A 24,742-nucleotide genomic window follows, 5' to 3' on the forward strand; every position below is an offset into this window, starting at 1 on the left:
GGAGGTGCAGTGAAATTTAGCTTCCTGATGGAAAGGTTTTCAAAGTAAAACCATGAAAGGTCTCGATGCACGCTCAATCGACCCTGAAAGTTGATTCTGTTCATCGGGACATTCCGTTTTCGGTGAACAGAATCAACTTCCTGGGAAGACCACGAAAAAACCCGGCAATGTTAGTATAGAAATTATTATTAGTATAGAAATAAATATTATTATTATTATTTGGAAATCTATTAATAACTGAATTTTAGTTGTATTCTTCTATGGATTTAGCTATGAAGAATATGCCATGTGATTTTAATTTGTAGTCAAAATGGCAAGGTTTGTTTCCGCTTTTCTGACCACAGAAAGTTAAACGCTACATTATTTGAAGCAAACTACTATCTAATGAATCTGTGTCCCCTGTGTTTCTGTTATAGTATGTTCTTTTCTCTCGTTGTATCTATTGCAGATACTTTGCAAGAAATTTAGGGGAAAAGAAGTCAGGGTTTGCCATATGCCATCGTGGAAGAAACATTTCATTACAACAACCAAATGTAAATCGCATAACACTATCAGAAATACCTGAGACCAGCTACGCTCTTTGGATTTTTACATGCCACAATATTACAGAATATAAACAGCTATAAAACAGAGGAAAGTGATGAATAAATTAAAACCATGTCGAATTAAAATTTAAAAAAAATATTATATGTGTGTAAATTTGCCAGTGATTCTCACAGCACTAATTTATATTCTGTGGAGTCAGTTATAAAAGAAATGGAATAAAAGAAAATACATTTCTGATGACCACTGTAAACACTGCTATAAACAAACAAGCAAAACTTCACACTAATATTAATATCAATTTCAACAGTAGAGTTTGGTGTTGCCTTTAAATATTGTATTTTAAGTTTAATCAAAGGAACGGAGGAGGAAGTATTACATTTTCTTTTTAATCATGAGCTGCTGTCCATTTTCGGCTTTTGTGCTAGCAGTCCTATGAGGCAGGAAGTTCTGAATCTCGGCACGTTTTTATTTAACAATAGAAGGAAACTGTACATCTGCTCCTCATTCATTGTGTCCTGCATTTCAGCTTCAAGGTTTTGTCACAGTACGTTTTACTAAGCTTTTTGTAGATATCTTAAATCACTGAACTAAAAACAGTTTGAGATTTTGTACAAATATACAGAAAATTGGGTTTTTAATTATAAAAAACCCCCCTGCCATATAAGAATAAGTTCCACTACATCTCCTAAAGACAGAAAACAGTCCTTATGCTGAGTTACTTCCAAGTTTCCACAGCGAGGACAACTCCCAAATAAATGGACTACCACTAGTTCATTCTTTCTAATGGCACACATAAATAAAGCATTGTGTAGTGAACTGTGCATTGTGAAGGTCAGAAAGGCCCAGGGCTAAGTGATGGATGTTTATATTGATCCAACAACTTAGGGTGGATGGCCTCGGCATCGGCAAGCTTTCAGCCTGCAACAAAGGCTTTAGAGAGGATGAAGGATGAGTCGCCCCTGCAAAAACACAGCCCATGTGAATGGTGCTGGGACCAAGATGTGCGGAGGGAAGGGACCTCTTTCAGGCTGTAGACCAAAAGGTCAGAAAAGGTGTTGGAAATGAGGAAAAGAGGGTGGGAAGGAATTAGAAAAAAGAAAGAATGTGTCAGCTGTAGTGAGGAATAAAATGTGACTTCAGAGTAAATTCACTTATAAAGGAATTAACAATCACTGTCAACACAAAAGGCTGAATTAACTTAATTTAACCCAAAATATGTTGTCTTTTTTGGCGGCTTAAGATAATAGTTAAAGACAGAAGACGACAACAAAATGCCGATCTTAATACAGTTAATAAATCTGAACTGAGACTTTATTACATACACCCAATGCGTTTTCTCTTTCTTTGATGAGACTTACTTTTAAACATAATTGTGAACTGACTGTGTGCTGTGACATATATAGTACACATCACAAATGTTTGAATGTGTTTTATTTAGGAAAAGATAGAGATTTAAGTAAACATTTTAGTTTAAAATGTAAAAAAAAAAGAGTTAAAAAAGTAAACATTTTAAAGAAAAGTGATAATGGTTTTTTATTTTCAATACTTACACTTTATGCAACAAGGATGCAAAAGACAATGTTAGTAACATAGAAGACATTTATCTGTTTTAGAATCATACATTTAGTTGCAGCTCTAAGCCTGTCAGATGCACTACATGCCAGCCTATAAGGTGCTGTCATCTACCTTCTCACTTAAAGGCCTTGCACAAAAAGTTTCAGCTCTTCTGCAGCAGAGTGCTGTCTGTCAGCTCTGTGAGATTAGCACTCACCTTTTCTCCGGTGTGCCTTGTTCCTGTGAGGTGTGTGCTGGTGTCCCCCACTGTGACGAGTACGCTCCTTGAACAGGGTCTTTGACCTCTTGTCTAAACCTGGTTCTGCCGGCACGATGCCATGGCACTTGCACCACTTGGAGTACTCTGCACAGGTGCAGAACCAGGACACCCAGAGGAGCCACACACAGACACGCATCTTCACGGGTCCAGGATGCAATTCCCGTACTCCTTACTGCAGTTCGGCTGTGTCGACCATCCCCTCAGTCTACTCTCTACCGTGGCACTCCACAGACATTCAACATGTGACCTATCTTACATCCCACTTCTTATTTGGAGATTGTTTCTCCATATTCCTCAGCTCCTCTTCCCTCCCTTTTTACTCTGACTGCTCTCACTCTCTCCCTCCTCTTTGGTCCTTTTTTCCACCTCTGAGTAGTAAGAAACTGGGAGAGGTGGGGTTGGGTTGGGGGCAAACAATGATTAAAAAAAAAAGAAAAGTTTCAGACCTCATGCTGAGCACATAGTGAGGAGAAGGGGACCAGGGGGTACTGTCTTGTCTAACAACATCTGTGCCATTCATCTGGTATGGGATAAAGAGGGAACAGAAAACAGGGCTCAGTGTAGGGCAGGAAGGAGGGAAGAGAAAGATGAAATAAGTGGGAGGTAACAGAATGAGGCCTGTGTTCGCTAAGTCAGGTCACTTTCATTAATCAAATGTCTACCTATTGACTGATGAAATGCAGCGGAACAGTGTCTGAATATGGAGATCATCTCATAAACAGAATAACTGGACCTATTTTGATCATTCTGAGGCTGAGAAGATCTTACAACTTTCAGAAAATGCACAACAACAGACAGAAAGTTATTTCATTTTGTCAGATATTAGAGAAACCTTTATTTGGACTGCTCAAAGGCACATCTGAAATATCATTTTAAGTTCACATGCTCAATTGTGAATTATAACACCAGAGGAATGCTGCGTCGCTTGACAAACAATAGCTTAAAAAAAGACAAAATGGGTACAAAGACTCCTTTTTCTCTCACTGCTTTGCTTTAATGTGACCCCCCCACCACACACACACACACACACAACACACACCCCATACCACCATCAACACCACCGTACACTCCCTACCCAACCTCCCACCAGCCAAGTAGCCAAGCAAATTTGTAGCTGCCTGTCTGCACAGTATGAGTCTCATACATCATCTTGGCTCGCCCACAAGACGCAAACAAAAGTACCAAGTCAACCTTGTCAGAATGTTCTGCTTGCAATGAAACGCAGTCAGTTTGCCTGCTTTGAGTGGCCTCCCAGAGTGCACAAAGAATACACTCCTGATTTGATTTGCATTACATCAACCTATCAACAAAAACAAATGGGCTTCCAAACAGAGAAGCACAGATAGGTAGCAGCTTGGGCCATTTTTTTCTGCGTTGTACCGCTTCCTTGCAGTATATCTGTAGTTTGTGACAAACAAATTACAAATTGTGAACTCAGACACATTCCGTGTATTTCTCTCATGCCTGTGATGGGCCTTTCATTGCCTAGGCAAAGTATAAAAATACTGCGTGAATAAAGATAAAGAATTTTGCTAGAAGGTTGGTTATAATTATTTTCAAGTTGACTGGCAACACAGCTCTCCGTCAGATCCAGACTGCACTGTACAAGTGCATTTGTCACTGTGTTTCCTACAGAAAAAAAAATTATCTTTACACTTTCTGTTATGACCAATCATACACTGTATAGAAACATCAGAATTACTGCAGATTGCAACATCATTAAATGTTTAATACATGCTGACTATCAGAAACTCAATGTGATACCATTTGATCTTTCTGATGTGCCATCTGTTGGCCTTCCCATCAGTCACCACCTCTATCCTGACAAATATGTTCATTTCTGGCTCTAAAAAACATCCAAAAAAGTCAACTTGAAGCATCAAAGTTTGTTTTGTGACTAAAAATTGTTCCTATATTACAAAAAAAAAAAAAAATCCCACAAACCCACAAACCCTGGAATATCTGAATATGTGTGCCACAAGGCAGTTAAAAACTAAGACTGGCTACATATAGCCAACAGAATGGAGACTGAAGAAGTCACTCAGATGAGTGATGAAACATTTCTCCCACTGAAAGCACCAAGTCCAGATGAACACAATTAAGTTTTTGGGATGGCTTCTAAAGCTCACAGCACAGGTGACTTTGGTAACAGCTAAGCATGTTCTGTGCAATACCAAGGCCCCCCATGTGGCCTTTGATCTCTGTAGCCATTGCCTTTCTACGCCCAGCTAATATTCAATAAGGTCTTCAGCACTGTCAGAATTTAAAATAGGCCAAGCTTTGGCCTTCAATGAGATGTTATGTCCAAACAGCAGAGGGCTGTTCGTGGGCAACCTGACCCCTAATTTGGGCCACCATCCTGTTACCAAAGGAAAGAGGTTTGCATTAATTCATTCCTGAGCAAGAGGTAAAAGGCTAAATCCACACTAGGATCTCAGTTTGAGGATTTTGCCCCCCTAGTGTGTATTGCAATTATAGCATCCCCTAGCGATATACAAAAGTGCACAATAGAGCACAACCAGGCAGTGCTGAGAAAAAAAAGCCCTCTTCTTGGCCCCAAAACTGCATAGTTTGTTGCTTGGGCGACAAGGCTTTGGTTCATTTTCACATTCTATCACAAACTCTCTCATACCTCAGTGAAAGCCTCAGACAGTGAACTCTAGTGTCTTCAACAGACCCTGCCAGACACCCATGTTGGCTAATCAGTCCTTATCTAATTCAAGACTTTATAAGGACTTAAAATGACCCTGCTCATGTTTCCCTTTGAAAGACTCATCAGGTTTTATTTACCAAACTTGCTGAAAGGATAGCAAACATTGCCATCTGCTTGATTTAACACAAACTGAATGTCATTCTTTTGGGATAAGTGCATCAACTTTGCCTGAAATCTTTAATGGATTGTGAGTGTTGTGGGAGCTAGGTGGGGTGGTGACAGTGTCCATATCACAAACAAAGATGGCTAAGGATGTGAAGGGCAAGCCAGAAGTTCTGCTTGAGTGCATCTAAATGCAGGATCTACCCTAAGGAGAGCATCCAGCCCCTCTGCAGTTTCAAAACCACGCTCACACCTCTTTGCCCTTGCATAGCTTTCTCTTTCTGTATCTCTCCCACCCCCCATCTCTTTATATGTCCAGCTGGCTGTGCCACAAAGACTGCATCTCCCAGCTCCAAATGATCCTTAAACCCCCACATCCTTTGTTCTGCTCATTTTCCCACTCCCCAGAGATGGAGTTTAGCAGCAAAAATTAAAATGAGGAAAGGATAGAGGATAGAGAAAGACTAAAAAGGTGAGGTAGAGTGAGAGGGTGTGTGAAAATGAGAGCCAGGGAATACTGACTTCTTCAAGGCCCAGACTTCAGGGAATGTAAAACCTTGAGCGTGGAGGCTGCAAAGGCAGTGAGGAATTGGTGTAAATACCTTTTGCATTATGACCTTGAAACAGAAACTGCAGCGGAATATTCTCAAAAAGACCATTTTGTTGATAAGTAAAAGGAACAGATCCAAAAAGTTTTCAATCAAGTTAAAGTGAAGGTCTTTGCCAGCTAAGCCTCTTCTTCAATTTCACTGCTTTTAAAGACACTCAGTGGCATTTTCTGCCCGGGCTAAGATCATGTTTTGTGGTATTCATGCGGTCAATTACAGCCAACAAGTCCCTCCAGGTTGAAAGGTTTCGGATCCCTTACCCCACCGTGATGAAATCCCCCCCAGTTCCCCAGGTTGTGCGAAATCATGCAGTGGATTGTTATGCAGAAAAAGGACCACGGTATGGAGATGTGGGCTGGAACTAATAGGATTGGTTTTGATTCATTAGATTCTCTTTCATCGGCCTGGTTGGAATTCCACTCCACGTCTCCTCAGGCTTCACACTTTTAAAATGGAGGCGGGAGGGGGGTAAGTGTTTATAATTGAGCCTCTGGACTGCAAAAGCTCATTACTCTATGGAATCATCTGCTTATTGCGACCCCGTGGAATCATGTGAATGCATCCCCCTGTTCTTCAATGTACTGACAACACTTTACAGGATATGATAGGATTGACTTATCCAACACTTAAATTTAAATGTGTATTTAGAAAATTTTAGTCTAGAAGAGTATCATTGCTATCCTCAATAGCTAATCTCCAAGAGCGTGTCTGGAGTCTTTTTTCCTAACCCAGCTTTCTTTAATGTCTGTTCCATGTCAGAGCACTCAGTCCACGTCTGTGGTCACTAGACACTGCTGCAGCAAAATCCTCCAACAACCAGCCTGCATCACGATCAGTTCTTGGTGTTCCCTGATAGCTGGGCAAGCTTATGTTCAGCAACTGGTGCTAGGTTAAAGTAAACCTGACTGGCCTGTTTTACAGGCAAAAAAGCTCCTCCTAATATAGTTACCAGTTTATTTTTTGCATTGCAAAGTCTAATTATAGTTTGCCTATTTAAGCTTTTTCAACTGTCCAATTTAGAAACGCTTCTCTGGAAAACACAATTCATATAGTATACTTTTGAGCTACACAGTACACAGTACTTTTTTGATTGCCAAATATATACATGAAACTGTCTGAGACTGAGATAAATTCAGTGGAACTAAATTAACCAAGAAGATGTAGGCTACAAAAATGGTCGATGCATCGAACTAAAAATGTATCCGGTCCAGAAATATTATTGACAATACAAAACAAAAGCATACTGAATAATTTCGCTGACAAATCCATGACTTTTTTTCTGGTTATCAATCAAATTATAGATTTTTTTTACTGGCACCACATCAGTCGGTCTGTTTGAAGAACTTCCAGCTTCAGGCAGTTGTAAATGGCAGATCGTGTAAAATATGTGGAGAAGTTTAATGAGCAATTTTCACTTAGCACACTCCAGGCTAAATGTGCATCATGTACCATCACAATCATCAGTTTCCGTAGAGTACTGCAGAAATTAATCAGAAGCAAAAACTTGAGAGTCATAATCACATACTTAATTATTTATTTATTGTTGGATGAAAAAGTTGAATGACAAAGAACTACTGGCTTGTGCCATACATGCATCAAAATTTATAGGATGTGGTCATTACTTGTGCTAAGTGATACAAAATATGAAAACTCGACCCAAATGTATCAATTTATATTGTTGTATACAAAATCATGAAGACACAAACAGCAGTGCTAAGACAAAACTGGATCTTCCATTCACATGTGTTCTGCAATCTATTGTGAAGGCAGGCTGGGGGCTTCAGGACTTGTCAGACTGCGTAAATCAGCCTGTGATTCAGGCGCCAACTCTAGTGTGTTTTTAAGGGCTTGGCATACACTGGTTCCAGGAAATGAAAGGGAAGCAGCACAAAGAATGCCACCAGAAAGATGGTGCTCACCACAGCCAGAAGCACATAGCGGCCGATGAACAAGGTGTCCACTATCTACAGAGCGAAAGAAAGTAAATCCATTAGAAGTTTGTAGTCTCTAGTGTATGGAAAACACAGGGTTATACATAAAGTTCCTCTATTAGCCACTAGATGTCATGATAGGGCTTTCACAAAGGCTCAAGTGCAACTAGGCACACAACGAGACTCCAAATGTTAATCTCATTTAACTGCGCTTTGCTTCTTTGCTGTCCTGGTTGATTTTCCTGAAGGAGGACAGAGTTCTCTGCACTTACCTTAAATCTCACTTTCATACATGGGCCTAGCAACAGGATCTGTGGCAGCACAGCAAATTTTTAATCCAGTAGTTATGAAGCCTGAACAAGTAAATATGTAGAATAGCCACACACAGAGAGATGTAGGAGGAGAATTAAGACAATTTTTGTTTTAAACTGGAAATATTTCCATATATATTTATACATTCTAGATTCCTCAGTGAGACATCAAATTTAGGTCACTAATTTAACATTGCTTAAATTGTTCTATGGAGAGAAAAAAGTTATCTGGATTTCTTTTTGTAGTTAGGCTTAACCTGGCTTTCTTTACCAACAACCTCATGACTGCTGTCAGCTGTGGAGGTAGAGCGAAAAGCGAGCATTTGGCAGGTAACATAGTTTGATCTGGTTTCAGGTAGCTTGAAATCCCTGAATTCCGCAAATCGGTGCTGGATTTATTTTTTTTATTTTCTATTTTTTTGCAACTTTTACATTTTTTCCCCAAATTCAGATTGCATTGCATATTCTGGCACAATCTTTGCTTTCACCTACTTCAGACAAGTTTGATGGGTGTTGTAAGCAGTGACACGAAGAACGATGAGCAATAATCAAGAGCACCTGTATCTCTAGCAAAGGAGCGGGATGGACTAGCATTTGTATGGTGCTTTTCTAGTCTTACAAAGCACAAACCACTGCTCCATATGCTATACATTTTCCCTTAATATACAGAACAAATATGGCTCCACACTAGCTTTTAGTCTCTCTTTAAGAAAAAATGACTTGGAGTTTATTAGTATCTGTTCAGCCCTATTCGTTTAAAGCATCCATGGAAACAACAATGAGATCCTTGAACAGTAAAGCCTTTTCTGACAACTACATCGCTCCATAACTCAGACAAGTCTGAAACATTTGGTTAACTGTGATGCTATAAATACATATAGTATTCAAAGATCTCTTTCTAGTTAATTTGGTGTTGGTGAACATTCAGTTTAGTTCGTTAAATAGCAGATGGAAGAAAACCATGATGCAGGCTGTGACTTGCAGGCATAGAGACAGCTCTATTTCTTGCTGGCTCTGGCCTACGCTCTCTCACGTTCACCACTGGCTGGCTATTGAAGGCAGCAGGTAGTACAGTATTCAGTATGTAGTGTGACTTCTGACCTTCTATGGGTTCAGCCACTTTTGGGTTCAAACAGTAGACAAAAAAATCCCTGCTGTTTCTCTTTGCATTGGAAACGATCAAACGATCAACGATTTCCCCCATACCAGTAGTTCACTATCTGACACTTTTAATGCAATAATTAATTTGATGTAATGCACGGGTATCTGTGGTAAACTGACCTTCTTTAACAGACTGCACAACAACCAGCTGCACTTTTTCATATTAAATGCTGTCTCTGAGTCCCTGCTGTTACAAAGCTGTCATTATATAAGCTTAGAGACTCTCATTAAAAGAAGTCCTGTGCACATTTAGCACTTATGCAGCCACAGCTTATTATTATCTTACACATAGAAAAATGATCCCAGATAGCATAACAAGAAAATCAGTTCAATAGGTGGAGCAGGTTGAACATGCTGGAAGGGTTATGTCACTTTAAACCACTGGCCTAAAATTGGTCATCAAACCTCTGACGCTATGTTTGTTCACGGAATAAGCTGTGATTGAAAACATGTTTGTTGTTTCACTCTCACACAACTTAATGCTGATTTGGGCTTCTCTTTATTTTGGAATCCTGCTGTTCCCTATCTAGACAGATGATCAGCAGGGACACCAACAACACAGCACTGCAGCTCACCCAAGCAACATGTCAATTAAGAGATGTGAAGCAAGCAAGATGCAGGGCTCAGAAAAACAACACATCTGCCACACTGATGGTGCTGTTTCGTGGATAAGGGGAAGTTTGGACTTTTAAAATTTGCCATCAAAAAGATTAATCCGCACTTCATTAATGGCTGCATGTTATAATTTGGATCATGAATACAAGAAGACAAACGGAGAAAACACCCTTAAGCCAAATAATGGGAGCAGAGCTGCAGTTCTACTGCAGTCTTAAGCAGGATTTCACAGAGTCTGCTGTGGAATGAGAGAAGGTGTGTGTGTGTGTGTGTGCGCACGCGTGTAAACCCACTGGTGTGCATGAGGTGGGGTTGATGTATGCCGTTTCTTATAGGTGCATTTAACACATCTCACTTTTTAATTTGCCAATTACGCAGCAAGCAGGAGCCCAAAGTGCGGCCCATGTTTTATTAATGTGCCACAGGACGCACAGTGTGAGCAGGCAGGCAGTGGGGGAGGTGGGAGAACTATGGGGTGTGGTACAAACCACCCCCACCCATGCTCTAAGACTGGTCTAATTGGCACTATGATATTTTACTTTTCTTTAACAGGAGGTTAGACATTCTTTTCTCTCACTTATCTTTCTGCTTGCAGATAGGTTACAAAGTTTTGTGTGTGTTTGTGTGTATTAGCTAAAAAGGAGCGTACATCACAACATGATACAAACACAAAAAGTCACTAACTGTGCCCAGTAGATCAATTTATTACCTTAACATGCATATCTGCCTTCATTTAAATACCGTTTTGGATCCTATGGGGGAGGGTAGATGATCTGTTTTCTACAGGTGGTACTACATACTCCAAAGAATGGAGATGAAGACGTCCTTCACGCCTCTTTTTCTTCTTCTCTTTTCTTTAAGCAATTTGCATCTTGTTATTATAATATTTGAATTTTGGTGGCATCTTTCTGTTTTGAGGTTTTTGTGAAAATGATGATGACAGAACCTTTTTTAGGACTTGATTCTTTATCTCAAATCATGGGAAATAATGTGCGTCTTGATAATGACTTGAGAAGTAAGCAAACCTGTGTGTGATAATTAGTCAGCATAGGTTCATTTTATTTGGAAACCTTGTACAGAAAACCAGGAAGTCTGATTTTGCTGCCTCCCCCTCTCTCTGTTGTTGGTCTGGTATCTGCCTTTGCACAAAGGATATAAAACATGAGCTGGCCAGAATGCAGCTCCGCTCTGCTATTTCTATGGGGTGGCAGCTTGCTTGGCAGATCTAGCCGGCTTATTGGCACGACCCCGAGGCAGCATGGGGGAGTGTTTGTTCTGTGTTGCTGCTGGTCTAAGATAAAGCAGACCAGGCCTTTTACGACAAGCACATGCACAGAAGTGCACACACTGACACTATTTACAGGCATACAGTGTTGTGCAGATACTGCCTTACATTACAGCAAAATTAAGCTTTCATTCTGGATCGGCTGTTTATATACACTCACTGCATCTTAAGGCTAACTAGAATGTAGATCTTTAATTAGTACAAATGAATGTAGCGAATGCTGTACTTTACAACCCTGCATGATCAGAGCTTTGCCATTTAGAACTAAATATAACTCACCTTTCTACATAATAACATCGTCTATGATAAAATTGTCTTTGAGAATTAGGATTGCAGGCACTATAATTAACTGATTAATTAACATAATGTATTGAACATGAGATAAACATTCAGCTAAAGCTTGCTGTTAATTTGTGGGCTCTAAATCCTCATTTTTCCCTCTGCACCCAAAACGTTGGCTGGAAATGAATGCCACATGGCCTTACATCAAGACTGATGACATCGCAGACCCCCATCATTTCCAAATGAACAACGTTATGTTGTCATTAAGCAGGAAACACAAGTAGGGACACACTAATTGTAAAGTTCTGGGAACTTATTTATTTAAAAAAAGTACATCTGATTTCTACAACACATGTACACATACCTGCATGCATTGTTCTCTTAATAAATCTGACTCCACCTGGACCAGGTGTGGATCAACCTACTGATCAGGGGCTCTTTTAGTCACATTGCCCTCTGGCTGTGACAGTGCAGGCATTATGGAGTGTTACATATGAGTGTCACCTCACTACTTCCATGCTTACAGCAGTCAGACTCTCTGAGCCACAACTTTCTATTATGATTAACTAAAACTAAAATAAAACTAAAACTAGATGTTGAAAAAAAGGATTTTAAATAACTAAAATAAAAAAATAGATTTTAAAAAAAATTAAAACAAAAAATTCAGTGAACTTGGAAAATGAAGTAAAATAAAATTAAAAAAGGAATTGATGGATGTGTTTATTGAGACTGCTGATGTCTATAAGACTGTGAATCAACTGCTATTTTTTGTAATAACTGTACTGATTTTCTGAACTGAACTGTACTGGACTATTAAAACCAAACCAGAAGCAAACATTTTTAAATAATAAAAACTAAACTAAAATGAGCAAACCTACTCTGGCAGACTAACTGAAACTGAGCAGCCTCCTAGTAGATATACCTCTGTTATCAATTTGAAAATCCTATGTCACTTTGTTCTCAAGTTATCACGTTTACAAATTTGCCTGTCCACACTGCCCACCTAGCAGGGTGACAGTAGTATCAGCCTTTTACAGTTGAGGGGATACTAAAAAAAAAATTCAAAATTAAAAAATACAGAACTATTGAATGTCTAGCCTAGCCCACAATATCATAAGCACTCAAAGATATATAGTGTAGTGTAAAGTGCGTGCTGTCAGTCGCTTTATTGCCAAACTGTAAATTTATAGTGCATACGTGTGGGTTATAACAACATAAGCTGTTCATTTAAGCCATTTGTCATAGCCACCAATGACCGGCTCTTTCTTCTTTGCTCTAGGGCAATGTGATTCAGCTCCTCACCATCTTTGTTACCAGTTTACTTGTCTGCAAAATATTCTTACATGTGCGTCACTCTTTCCATACCATGTGTTTTCAAAAACTCCAATCTCTGTGTGAGAAGTCATGCAAGTTTTTATACCACAGTACACTGGCCAGCTGACATACATTAATGTGAAAACATTTGGATACCCCAGTGAATATTCAGCTCTTTATTTAAAAAGGTTTACGAATTAATATCTAATCCTGTTTTGATTTATCTCTGGGAAAAAATTGCTTCAAGTGCTTGCAGCTAAACAACAAAAATGAACCTTGTTTTGTGTTCTAACTGAGGAACAAGTTAACCCACCACTTAATAGCTAGTTTTCCCCCTTTGACTTGGGCTAAAATAACTTCAGAGATGCTTTTTGTAGTCACCTAGCAGTCTTTGACATCACTCTGCAATACAGTAGAATTCCATCAGTGGTGACAGACTCTCAATAGTCATCTCAACATTTTAATAGGTCTTTACGGCACCAACCCAGGACTCTCAATTTCTTAGTTTTCAACCAGTTCTTGGTGGATTTACTGCTATGTTTTAAGTCAGTCTCATGTTGCAGGGTTCAATTCTGCTTAAACTCTTTAAAGATGGCCTCACTCATGGCTTCAAATTCAGCTACTGGTGAAATATTATTGGTGAAAATCAGCAATATTCACCTCACGGAAAGCCACTGAGATGAATATTGGTCAGTATGGCGGATAACTGCTGTACTGATCTGTGACTGGTAAATCAATGCATCCCTAACTAGGTTATATAATAACACCAAATATGTTTTTGTTTTAATGAATACATTTTCAATAAATGGTATCGTGTTCTGTATTTTCCTGACATCGATTTTGCAGCAGATATACAGTAAAAACTAGTGAACAAAATATGAGTAAAATCATACTAATTATTATTCCAGACGGCACATGAGACTTGAAGTTGAGTTGACTTATCCAATAAACAAAGATACAGACACCGACACACTGTTTTACATTTGTGCACATGTTAACGTGTCTGTGATTAGTGAATTAAGCTCACCTCTATATCTTTGAAAGGCAGAGGTGTCTCTGGGCTGCGGGGGAAAAACACCAGCACCAAAGTGATTGTCAGAGCCAAGAAGAAAACAGGAAGAACTCCTAACCTGAGAAGACAGAGGATTGAGGATGAGGTCTCCACTACTGAGTTAATGATCTGTAAGACATGCAGGGTTACCTGAGGCTAATGTCATCATAACCAATACCAATCTAAACAATGGCAGCCTTTATTGTGGTTTTCAAAAGTTGTTAACTTTCCAATCAAGTAAACAGCACCATGTTTCACACATTTAAACTTTACTGTAATTGCACAGTGTTTGGTGTTACAGGAGTTCAAATTTTACTGACTTTAGTGGCATAATGGTCCAATGTTGAGTAAATACACAAATGTTAATCAGCAGGGAGTGCAAGGTGTATCGCTGCAGCACTCAACCAGTGAAGCAGCGTGTGTTTTGTTAAAACTCTGATGGAAAAGTGGATTTTTGCTGGTCTCACTGAGTAGCCTATAAAGCAAAACAATGTCTCAGCATGTCTCATGGTGACTGTGCAAAAATCCCTTCCCTTGATGTTAATTAGATTGTTTTTGAGCACTTAACACCTCCTCTGTCCCTCGCCTCCTCTCAAACACCCAGCTCCAGCCCTTAATGATATTTGAGACATTATAATTTTTGTAATTTTAACCCAGCTGACGGGGATGGGGCGTGGCTGCGAGTCAGTGAACTAATACTGGCATTAATGCATTAAGTCAACTTTATCATACAGTGCCTTTCTCCAGGGACCAAAAAGCAGGTATAATAGGGCACTTAGGAGGCAGAAAAAGGAAAGGAAAGACAGAAATCTGGAAATGACTCTAGGAACTATAAATTTGGGGACAATGACTGGTAAAGTGGCTAACAGAATAGAGAGACATAAGGTAGATATATTGTGTGTGCAAGAGACCAGGTGGAAGGAATGCAAGGCCGAGAGTATATTGAAGTAGGAGTAGTCATGAAGGATGAGCTGCTTCACTGAAGGGGGGGGGGCTAAATGTATAGAGATAATCAGAAGGAGTTGCACTGTGTGTTTTTTAGATTTATAGAAAGTATATAATATGGTTCCAAGAGAGGAACTGTGGTACTGCATGAGGACGTCAAGAGTGACAGAGAGGTATGTGAGGGTGGTGCAGGACATGTATTACAGGTATTATAGGTATTACAGATGGGTTCAAGGTCTGAGCCCCTTCTTGTTTGCATTGGTGTTGGACAAGCTGACAGATGAGGTCAGGCAGGGGTTTCTGTGGACTATGATGTTTATAGAAGACATTGTAATCTGAAGTGAGAGTAGGGAACAGGTGGAAAAGAGCCTGGAGGGGTGGAGGTGTGCTCTAGAGAGTAGAAGCAAGGTGTAAGGAGTCCAGGTAGTAAAAGCAAATGAGTTTAAACACCTGGTGTCTACTATCCAAATAAAAGGTCAGTACACAAAGAGGTGAAGAAACAAGAGCAAGAAGGGTGGACTGAGTGGATACAAGTTTCAGCAGTGATTTGTGACAGAAGGATAGCAGCGAGATTGAAAGGGAATGTTTCCAAGATGGAAGTGAGACTTGCTGTACATCACATACATCTGGCTGTAAAGACACCAGTGCTAACAAAATGACAGGAGGCAGAACAGAAGGTGAAAGAGTTGAAGATGCTGAGGTTCTTGTTAGGAGTGACCAGGATGGACAAAGTTAGAAAGGCAAGCCTGAGAATGTTGGGACATGTACAGAGGAGGGACAGTGGATACACTGGACAAAGGATATTTCAGGTGGAGCTGTCAGGCAGGAGAAAAAAAAGCATTAGTGAGGCTTCATGGATGTAGTGAAGAGGACTGAAGGACAGAGGAGGATGCTAGGGAAAGGGTGAAAATGAGCCAGATAACCCGCTGCAGGTCCCTAAAGGGAGCAGTGGAAAGACATTTTTTGGGATTACACTGTGGTTACTGTGTGATGCAAGAGTATGTCGAATTTACAAGGAAGCCTCACTAATGCAGTGGTTACAACGTGTTATCTCCTAGGTGGACCCTAGCCCACCTATGAGACAAATGGCGCAAATTTAAAGGAAATGCGGCGCCCATTGAGATAAACTCTATGTTATCCAGGCTTCTCGTTATAAATATTCCTATATTCCATCAGAGTTAAGCCTGTATGTGTGCTGTTATGTCACTCACGTAGCGGACCCTGACGCTCTCAGCAGCAAAATCCCAAACACAAGAGCCACAATCCAGACCGCCACAATAACGAAAACGCCAGTACCGACTTCAAGGACAGTATTTGCCATTTTAAAGCAACGTTTTTAAGGGAGCTACCTCATCACACCCAAACGCCGAACCCTTTGTATTTATGAAAAATGCTAATGGTACACTTAACGACGCTGTGCGGTATCTAACTACAGACAGCTGCCGCAGCTAACAGTAGTCGACGCACTGCTTTACAAGTAAGTTCGCTGTCCCTACTAGCGCTTCTATGCTGAGACCGACGGCTTTAAAATATCAGGCCGACACAGTTGCGAACTCATGTTGCCAGCTAAGGCTCCATTTCTCATATAAAAACGAGCCGAGCTTCGGTTAAGCTTTCTCTATGGCGTCATCTGCTTCCTGGTAACAACAAACTGTTATGTAACTGGATAAATGAGCCAGACGACTAACCAATCAAATGCGTCGTTACTTAAGCGTCAAGCCCCACTGTGAAGCTGCCACACAACACCAGAGAAGAAGAAGCAGAGCCTTCTTATGCGAATGTCGAACTTTACCCCATTTATTCCGAGGAAGGGTCTCATTTTACAGCCAGGTCCTTGCATTATAGCCAGGGCATGTTTCAGCGCCTTATGTTAGGTTCGGCTCACTGAGGTAGATTTCCTTAAAGTTTATGAACCAGCAGTGTTTGAAACACTCATAAAGTCTTGTATAAATACTTATCTGAAGGTATCCCCAGAGTAAGCCCAAAACAGTATTAGTATTATTCAGTCTTACACAAAACACATTCATTCCAAGGGATTATCAGACGTGTTCACAAAGTAGCCCGGCATATTTTCCACGCCTGTTTTTATTCATAACAATTTTCTCCTCCTTGATCTACAAAGTGTATTAATAGTAGTGACTGAATCTCTCACGTGCAGTCCAAGCTAAGATTTATTATGGGTAATATTTATGGTGACCAACAGGGGGCTAGCCAGGTCCGCGATTCAAAGGCATCTACATTCTAGCGCGCGAGTGCGCGCGTTCCATGCCGCGGTCCCTTTTGCTGTTTACGAGAAGAAATTATGAATATGTTGCCTTATTAGATATTTACATTTTTTTTAGAGCAGTTTAAACCGTTCTTCGTGTTTTGCCTGTGCCTGCATGACTTTCCATCGGGCGATTTGATCTTTTCTATACTTTCACTGCAGTCAAACAGATTAAAGCGCACACAAACGTCTCACTTTCAATGTTGTATCAAAGTGTCCAGGAAGGGGCGATTCTGGGATTAGACCTTGAAGGGGGCTCAGCCACCTATCATAATGACATGCACAGACTTCCTTGCAATTAATATTAACGGAATATTCTGCTTGTAAACATGTGCTGCTGTCCTTTTCACCTTTACAACCCTCAGTTCAAAGGAATGCACATTACAATGTTACCTTTAAATCAACCCAGTTAGTTGGAATGAATAATCACAGTTTTCCATATGAAACACCAGTGTTATAGCAGGCAAACTGAAGGCAAAGACTCAGTTGTGTTCAACTGTTGACCAGAAATTACCACGGTACGTTAAAGAACTACTTGTAACAAAGCAGATATGAAGAGCAACATCCACAGCCTTTTGTCACTCTCTTTTTTTCAGTCTCTTAACCACGTACAGGCAGTTCAGTTTACTTCAATTAAATTGCAATTAAAATTAAAACATTAAAACATTTAAAAAAAACATCACTCTTCCACCCCATACACCTGGAGTTGGTAGAGTTGATTTTACACTAAAGTTTCCAAATTCATGCAAACCCTTCATTTATTCTGCAGGATCAACGCAGGATATCAGGCCCCCTGATCCAAGAGTGGAGAATAGATTTGTAATGGTATCCATCCTGTTCAAGCCATGTTTAGCGATGGGAATCCTATTCAGTTTGTATCAATTAATATGTTCTATTTAGAATGTGAAATCATTATTAATGAATATGAGCAAAGCAGAAGCTACCATGGCTTTGTAACTTTTGTTGGCTTTCACTACATATTCACTCTTAGACAGTCTTACTGTAAACAAACACTGAACCACGGTTTCACCAGAACAGAAATAGGAAATTGATAAAGCACATATATATATATACCAGCAGACCCAAGGCTCAGAAAGCTAAAAAATAGCTAACAGACTCCAACAATCTAGCCTATGTTAACATTTTTGATGGTATTTAGACAGCAAGTATACATAACATAATGACCCTGTTTTATCAGGACAATTTACACTTTTCCTTCCATGTTTACATATTTAGGTAATGTGCGTTTTCAATCTTCACAAGTGAGTGGTGTTGTGGAATGACCTCTTCATCTTCTTTCTGTCACAATAACAAAAATCTTACCTATTAATAAAAATCCACACTGTTGATGTTGAAGCATGTATGAGTGCACTGTGACATCATGACATTAAGAACACTGGACATCTAAATCCGTGCTTGTTATAACCTGCACTGTGTCCAGTAGACCAGGTGGGAATATAAATGCAAAATTAGACAATGATGACAGAACATTTTTTAGGGGTTCTATTTTTAAATTCAGGGGTGCTTGAGCATTTCCGATAAAGAAGGTCTAAACTCAGGTCTAAACTCAGGTCTTTTCTGTTTGAACAAAGAACTTTAATCAGTGGTAAACCTGAACAAGTGAGGATATAACAAAAAGATCGAGGATACGTGGTGCTGTGGTGACTACAACTGAGATGTTTAACATTGAAGCAGCTGCCCACAGCTGTAGGGATTAGAACAGCAGGAAATCAACACGCAGTGAATTAGGTTTCTTATATTAAAAAGGTTCAAGCTTGCCTGTAACTGGACACACTTTCCTGACAAAGGCTGTCACATTATGTTTGTATAAAGACTGAAAGCAAAGAGGATGGCTGAACAGATGTAGGTCACTTTACTTTTCAGGTTTATAACAGAGTCCGCCCGAGCTCACTGAATGCGTTCATATATTAAATCATTTCAAAATGTCATTTAAATGTTCACATTTATGTGTTCTAAGCTGGTCAAGACTGATTCTCTTGATTCAAAAGCAACTAAATTCTTTAGATTTTTTATTCAAATGAGCTGTTGTTTGCTGTTGTTGTTACTGTGATTGTTCTAAACGAGTTGCACCATTGCAACTCGACCGCAAATGTCAATGCGCTCTTCTTGGAGGTTTCGTGTGTTTGGAGCCCTACACCTGATTGCCGTATTTCCCATGGACACTGGAAGGCATCAGCAGCCCGGTGTTGGGAAAACGGGGAGCGGAGATGAAGATGGAGGTGGGAGGGGCCTGACATGACTGACGTCAGCGACTGTGTGGAGGAGTATAGGCTGTGCTGTCAGCCCAGTGTCAGTCTGATGAAGATTGGCATGCAGGTAAGCTGTCATTCATTTTCAATGTCAGTGCATGGGAGCAGGGCTTCAGCACTCCAGCGTCCTTTTTCCCCCTTTCCCCCCCTTCATTACAAAAGGCAGGACATTATTCATACAGTCAGACAGCCAGCCAGGCCAGAGTGAGGGAGAGAGAGATAGGGAGGGAAAGAGAGACAGAGTGAGGGAGGGAGAAAGAAAAAAAAGAGAGAGAGCGAGAGACTGAGGGAAGGGAGGGGGCCTAGAGGAGGGGGTGAAAAAAGAGAGAGGGAAAGGAGAGGAGAAGCATTTTTGTGCTGGACTCAAAGACCAGTGGATTTTTTTTCCTTTGCTTGATGCGGCATTTGGATTTTTGAAATTGTCGCGGTAATGTTTGTGATGCGGTTATCTCCGATTTTTTAATGTATAAAGCGGATGTTTTAGTGCAAATGTAATAGTTTAAAGAGAATAAAAGCAGTAAAGCGCACAGGAAGCTGGCGTTCTGTTTGCTTTGATTTCTTTGTCAAAAGCTTCGGAACGCTTCATCCCATTCTAATTAATCGCAAATTAACACTTCATTTTACGGCGTGTCTGTAACGTGCAAAACGCGTGTTGTGTTGTAATGTAATGCAATTTTCTTGATGTTGAAGTTTCGTTGTTGCGCTGTTAAAAATGCTTTTATTTTGACTGAGCGAGTTAGGCGAGGTGTAAGTGTGTGTGTGTGTGTGTGTGTGGGGGGGGGGGGTCATGTTGCACACTTGCAATTTGATGTAATTCACAGAATTTTATTATTAGTTTTCTTAATGCTCGTGAGTTTTGTGTGTGTATTTATTTTTGTTTGCAGGAAAAAATAGATGTTTGCATGTTTTTCAGTCTCAAACTGAAAAAGAGAACTATAGCTACCTTTAAAATTATCATTTTTTTGCTGATGACTTACAAAAGTACCCCAGCTTTTCAGTGGAATTGGTGTAGCAGCAGTTTTTCAAAGTAAAAGAAAACAAAAAAACAAACAATATATAAAGCATATATATTACATGTAGTAATTGAATGTAGTTGCCATCAAATGGGGGTATTTTGGACTTCTTATTTTCTCAATGAATTTTTGACTGAAGTGAGCTCTAAAGTTTACACTCAGCCTACCCAGCCCTGCATAAACCTCCCTACTCTGAACACTGGCCCTCTTTGTGTGCCGCTCACCACTTTCTATTTCAGATGACTTGTTTATTCCACAATTGCTTGAATGACGGTTTTGCTCACCGTAGCTGTTTGACTGGCACAAAACACTGTCTGTGAGACAGTTAGTTTTCAGCACCGTGAGCCTGTATGATTTAACTTGCATCCTTGAGCTAGAGAGGCCCAGATTTGCTGGTCATTTGCTCTGTCTTAGTAGTTTTTTTGAGTCAAATTCAGCCAACTCCTGTGTTCCTTTGGGCAGTATTTCATACAGGCACCCCGGTGCAGGCGCAGATTTGGTAAACACATGTGACTTAAAAACAGAAACGCTTTTCTTAATATAAAATTCAAACTGATAACTGACACAGTTGTTGTCTGTCAGTGGTAAAATGCTCTGGCTATACAAAGCTAACTGAGGGCCAAATAACTAAGGCCATAGTGTGAACATCAAGAGTACATTAGCTTAATTAAATATGCCTGAACCATTTGTTTACTAATCATCTGCTTCCCTGAGAAATCACAATGGCGATTTGGACCACTTTAGGTCCCTTTGTCAGACACGTTCGCCAGGTGCAAAATGCTGAGCATGAAATCCCACGAGGGGCTAAATTTGCACCCACTGTGAAAGTAAACACTTTGGAAGAAACTGCTGTTGTTCTGTGAATTGCTGTTAAAAGAGCAAGAGAAGCCTTTTTACCTTTTACACTGTTCAAATCACCCTTTGTCAGTAGATGATTTTACCTGCGAATGGATCGAGATGGCGTACACAAATACGCAAGCTCACGAGTTGATACGCATCACTACCAGTCACCCTCAGAGATGTTTGTTCTTTGTTGTCATGTACCCCATGCAGCTCTACATATTGTCAAAAGGCAATAATGCCAATTTAGTTTATCCACCAAACCCTGCTGAGATCTTAATTGATGATTTGTGTCATTGGACAAGCAGCCCAGGGGCACATTTAGGGCTGCACAATACTCCGGCACCATTTGCATATTCCCATTCTTACTATATGGGTAAATTACATGATGAGGTGCGATGCTGTGCATTCCTACAGCTTTTTGGGGGATAATCACTAATAAAGTGAGTCAGTCACACTAAATGAAGGAAGTAAACAGAGCGAGGAGAGCATATGTTACAAACCAATTTAAGCATTTATGTATGGCCATAAAGCAATTGAGGAAATTAAACCATGAGCGAATGTCTTGTCATTTTCTTCGCCTTTGCTGCTAATTCCACCCTGCATGGTGCCAGTGCATCATTTTTGGAGACAGTCTTTTTCCTTTCTTTCTCTTTTTTCACAGGGTTTCTTGTAAGACTAATAGGGCTTACTTTGCAGGATTCTTTTTTCTAGCAATCAGATTGTGAAATATCTAATTTGTTGTTTTTTTGAGGGCCTGGCTTTTTAAAATCAGGCTGGAAAAACAGCGGATGTTTTGAATTATTCATAGGGTTTTAGTCTGCTGGTATCCTCAGCGAAGTGAATATAGCTCCTGTTCTGGCCCATGAGCAAAGTGATGTAGTCTAGTTTTCTCATGTTCGATAGCGCGGCAGTTCTGTAGACAATTGTGTTGCGCTGCATGTTTTGGTCCTGTCTGGGCCCTCGTAGGTCATGCCCACTAAGCCTGCTTGATCCCTATTGCTCTCAGGAGGAGGCAGAGACCTTTTTATATCGTCAGATAGCACAGGTTAAGGACAGCCCTTGCATGCTTACCCATGCTCATTCCGCAGCCAGTGCTGTGCTGGCACGGCTCTAAGTAAGCCACCGGGGAGTGGGCTTCGGAGAGAGATGGATTGGCTTGATTTATGCTTCAAGAGGAACAGCAGGCAAATTTAGCGATTCTCCATATACTGTCAACATTACAGACTTTGTTTCTGGAAAGACATAAACAAGCTCTAATGAATAGGCACGTTGATTAGAACTGTAATTTAATTTAAAAAGGGAATCGGGCAATAACGGCATACAGTACTGCTGAAACATATTTTAATATAAACCCTCAACAATGAAAAGAGTGTGAGGCAGAAAAAGTGATTAAAACATTTTACTTTAATAGCAATAAATAAATGATGTAGTCTGAATAGTGGTATATAACCCCATGGTAATCATTAACATTTTGACTGGTATTTATATTTAATTTTAAATTTTGCCCCATAATTGCAACTGAGAACATTTATATTTATTTTCATTTTGATCAAAATACCAAACAGCAGTATATTTACCTGGTTACTCCCCAGTGCCATTTGGTGATCAATATAACAACAGACATCTTCTTAGTGCCTTAGCAATGAGTGTTTCCAGATGTATGTCTTGTAGAATTTACAAATAACTACAATGCAAAAGCAAACATGAAGGAAGCATTTTTAAGATAAACTTAGTGAGAAAATATGGATTAATATATATTTGATACCATTTACACTTCATAGCTTTTTAATACAGTCATTACCTTACTTAAAAGTCTTGATGTAAACCAGTATTCCTAATGACTATCTAAATGCATAGATTGGTTTGCTTTGTTTATTTTTTAAAAATATGAACTAAAAGTGATTCCATTGCACATGAGCATGTGGAGTATTACATACTCGTCTACACGACACAGGCTACTCTTTTTTTCTTGTCTTGTTTTACTCCACAAAATGTTATTACAATGTTCTCTCAGTATAGCACTGCTCATCTCCAGCTGGAAAAAAGTAAGAAAAATCCATGTCTGCCTCCAGACTGCTGTTCACTGAATGATAGTGTGTAGCACATTCAGTTCACCCTGCAGAGCATTCTTAAACTTTTAGAAATACTCTTCTTCACATAACAATCGCAGATGTGTGCTTGAACAGTGAACACGACAGCATGGAAGGAGTCAAATAAGGGCTTTAGTCATTAGATAATGATTTTAGCATCAGTTCTCTGATTGCATTCCTTTTTTCAGACAGAGGAAATGAAAGCCCAGCAGGGACACATTCCCTAAAATGAGTCAAAGTTGTGGCTTAGAATGGAAAGGCCAATACAGCTTAGTTTTTCCACCAGCAGCAGGATGCATGCGCATTGTTTACTGGGGGGTGAAAAGTATTTCAAAGATTCTTCAGAAACAAGCTGCGTCCTCTCTCTCATGTCGCCAGTATTCAGTAGTGTTAATATCAGCTGCTTTTGATGTCATTATTTTTGCAGTGAAAACAATTAAAACATAATATACACAATCAAATTAGCTACAGCACATTATATATTCTGCATTTGAAGACCTTTAGCAAGACTCTGAACCTCATTGTGCCTTTGCTTCTTATCTCTGGTGGAATGTAGATAATCCGAATAAATGAGTAGAGCTTCTCACAGAGAAATATGAATCCTGCCAGCAAATCCTGAATTTATTATATTTGAGAGTCCTGGTAACAGCTGAGCTGGGTGAGGTTCAAAATATTTGATTTGAATTCAACAGTAGATCACAGCAGAGTAAATCCGACCAAGTACTATGTGGCTGCATATTGAGAATGAATACATGAATAAATGCATTGGCCAAAATGCTGTTGCTACTTCTGAGAATTTCCCACACTGCAATATTTTATAAAACATATTTAAGTTTCCTCAGAACTGTTACTTATTTTGATAAAGCCATCCTCACATCATGCACTGATATGTTGCATGCTGATACGTTGAGCTTCCATTTGCTTCATGCAACTATATTTATGTTGCTTCAAAAATTGCTGTTTTTATTGAAACTCCGGTGTCTCTTTACTGCAGGTACAGCTCCAGCTGGTTTTCAGCACTGCAGTTGCCATTAAGAAGAAATTTGTCTCTTCTATGTGATGCAGACCTACTTTTATTAGTTTTACAACCAGGTACACAAGAATTCAGGCTGTTTCTCAAATCACTGTTGTTTTTGGGCTTTTTTTTTTACAGCTAAATTAATATACAGATTAAAAAAAACAACACATCGAGATACAAGGCAATAGGCAAGAAGATGAGGAAATTAGCCTTTTTGAAATGGCGGTTGATGATCTTTAGATATCAGCTTCCTTTGATTATTGGCACAGCAGCTCATTGAAGTCTGCTGCGCTGTGAATAGAAATACACCAACGCTAAAGCTGTGACCTCCAAATGGCTATTTACTGGAGTACTCTTCCATTTTCCACAGTCCTCTCCAAAGATATTATTCAAGTGTGTTGCTCTTTCTGCCACTCATCTGAATGTTTCAGCCTACTGCACTCTAGGACACCATTGATCTGAAGGACAATATTTTTACTCAGTCTATAGCTGTTCCTTTATTCTTGGCATTAGAGTCGAACAAAAGCAGTCGTCTCTTCAAATC

At 39.8% G+C, this 24,742-nt stretch overlaps 2 protein-coding genes across 2 annotated transcripts in view; one reads left to right on the forward strand and one right to left on the reverse strand.

Moving 5' to 3' along the window:
- Window positions 1-7,320: 7,320 nt before the first annotated feature.
- tmem218 (transmembrane protein 218) lies at window positions 7,321-16,328 on the reverse strand. Its single transcript, XM_031738514.2, has 3 exons — window positions 15,910-16,328; window positions 13,730-13,832; window positions 7,321-7,767 (listed from the first exon to the last, which is right to left on the reverse strand). The coding sequence occupies exons 1-3, from the start codon at window positions 16,017-16,019 to the stop codon at window positions 7,633-7,635; spliced, it is 348 nt and encodes a 115-aa protein (XP_031594374.1). The 5' UTR covers window positions 16,020-16,328; the 3' UTR covers window positions 7,321-7,632.
- A 2,848-nt stretch (window positions 16,329-19,176) lies between these two features.
- Window positions 19,177-24,742, forward strand: part of pknox2 (pbx/knotted 1 homeobox 2) — a 97,837-nt gene continuing 92,271 nt past the window's right edge. The window contains exon 1 of the mRNA XM_031738519.2: window positions 19,177-19,301. The gene's annotated coding sequence lies outside the window, so the exon portion shown is untranslated. The remainder of the gene's footprint in view (window positions 19,302-24,742) is intronic.

This window comes from Oreochromis aureus, linkage group 10 (genome assembly GCF_013358895.1).
Source record: "Oreochromis aureus strain Israel breed Guangdong linkage group 10, ZZ_aureus, whole genome shotgun sequence".
NCBI classification, from domain to species: Eukaryota; Metazoa; Chordata; class Actinopteri; order Cichliformes; family Cichlidae; genus Oreochromis; species Oreochromis aureus.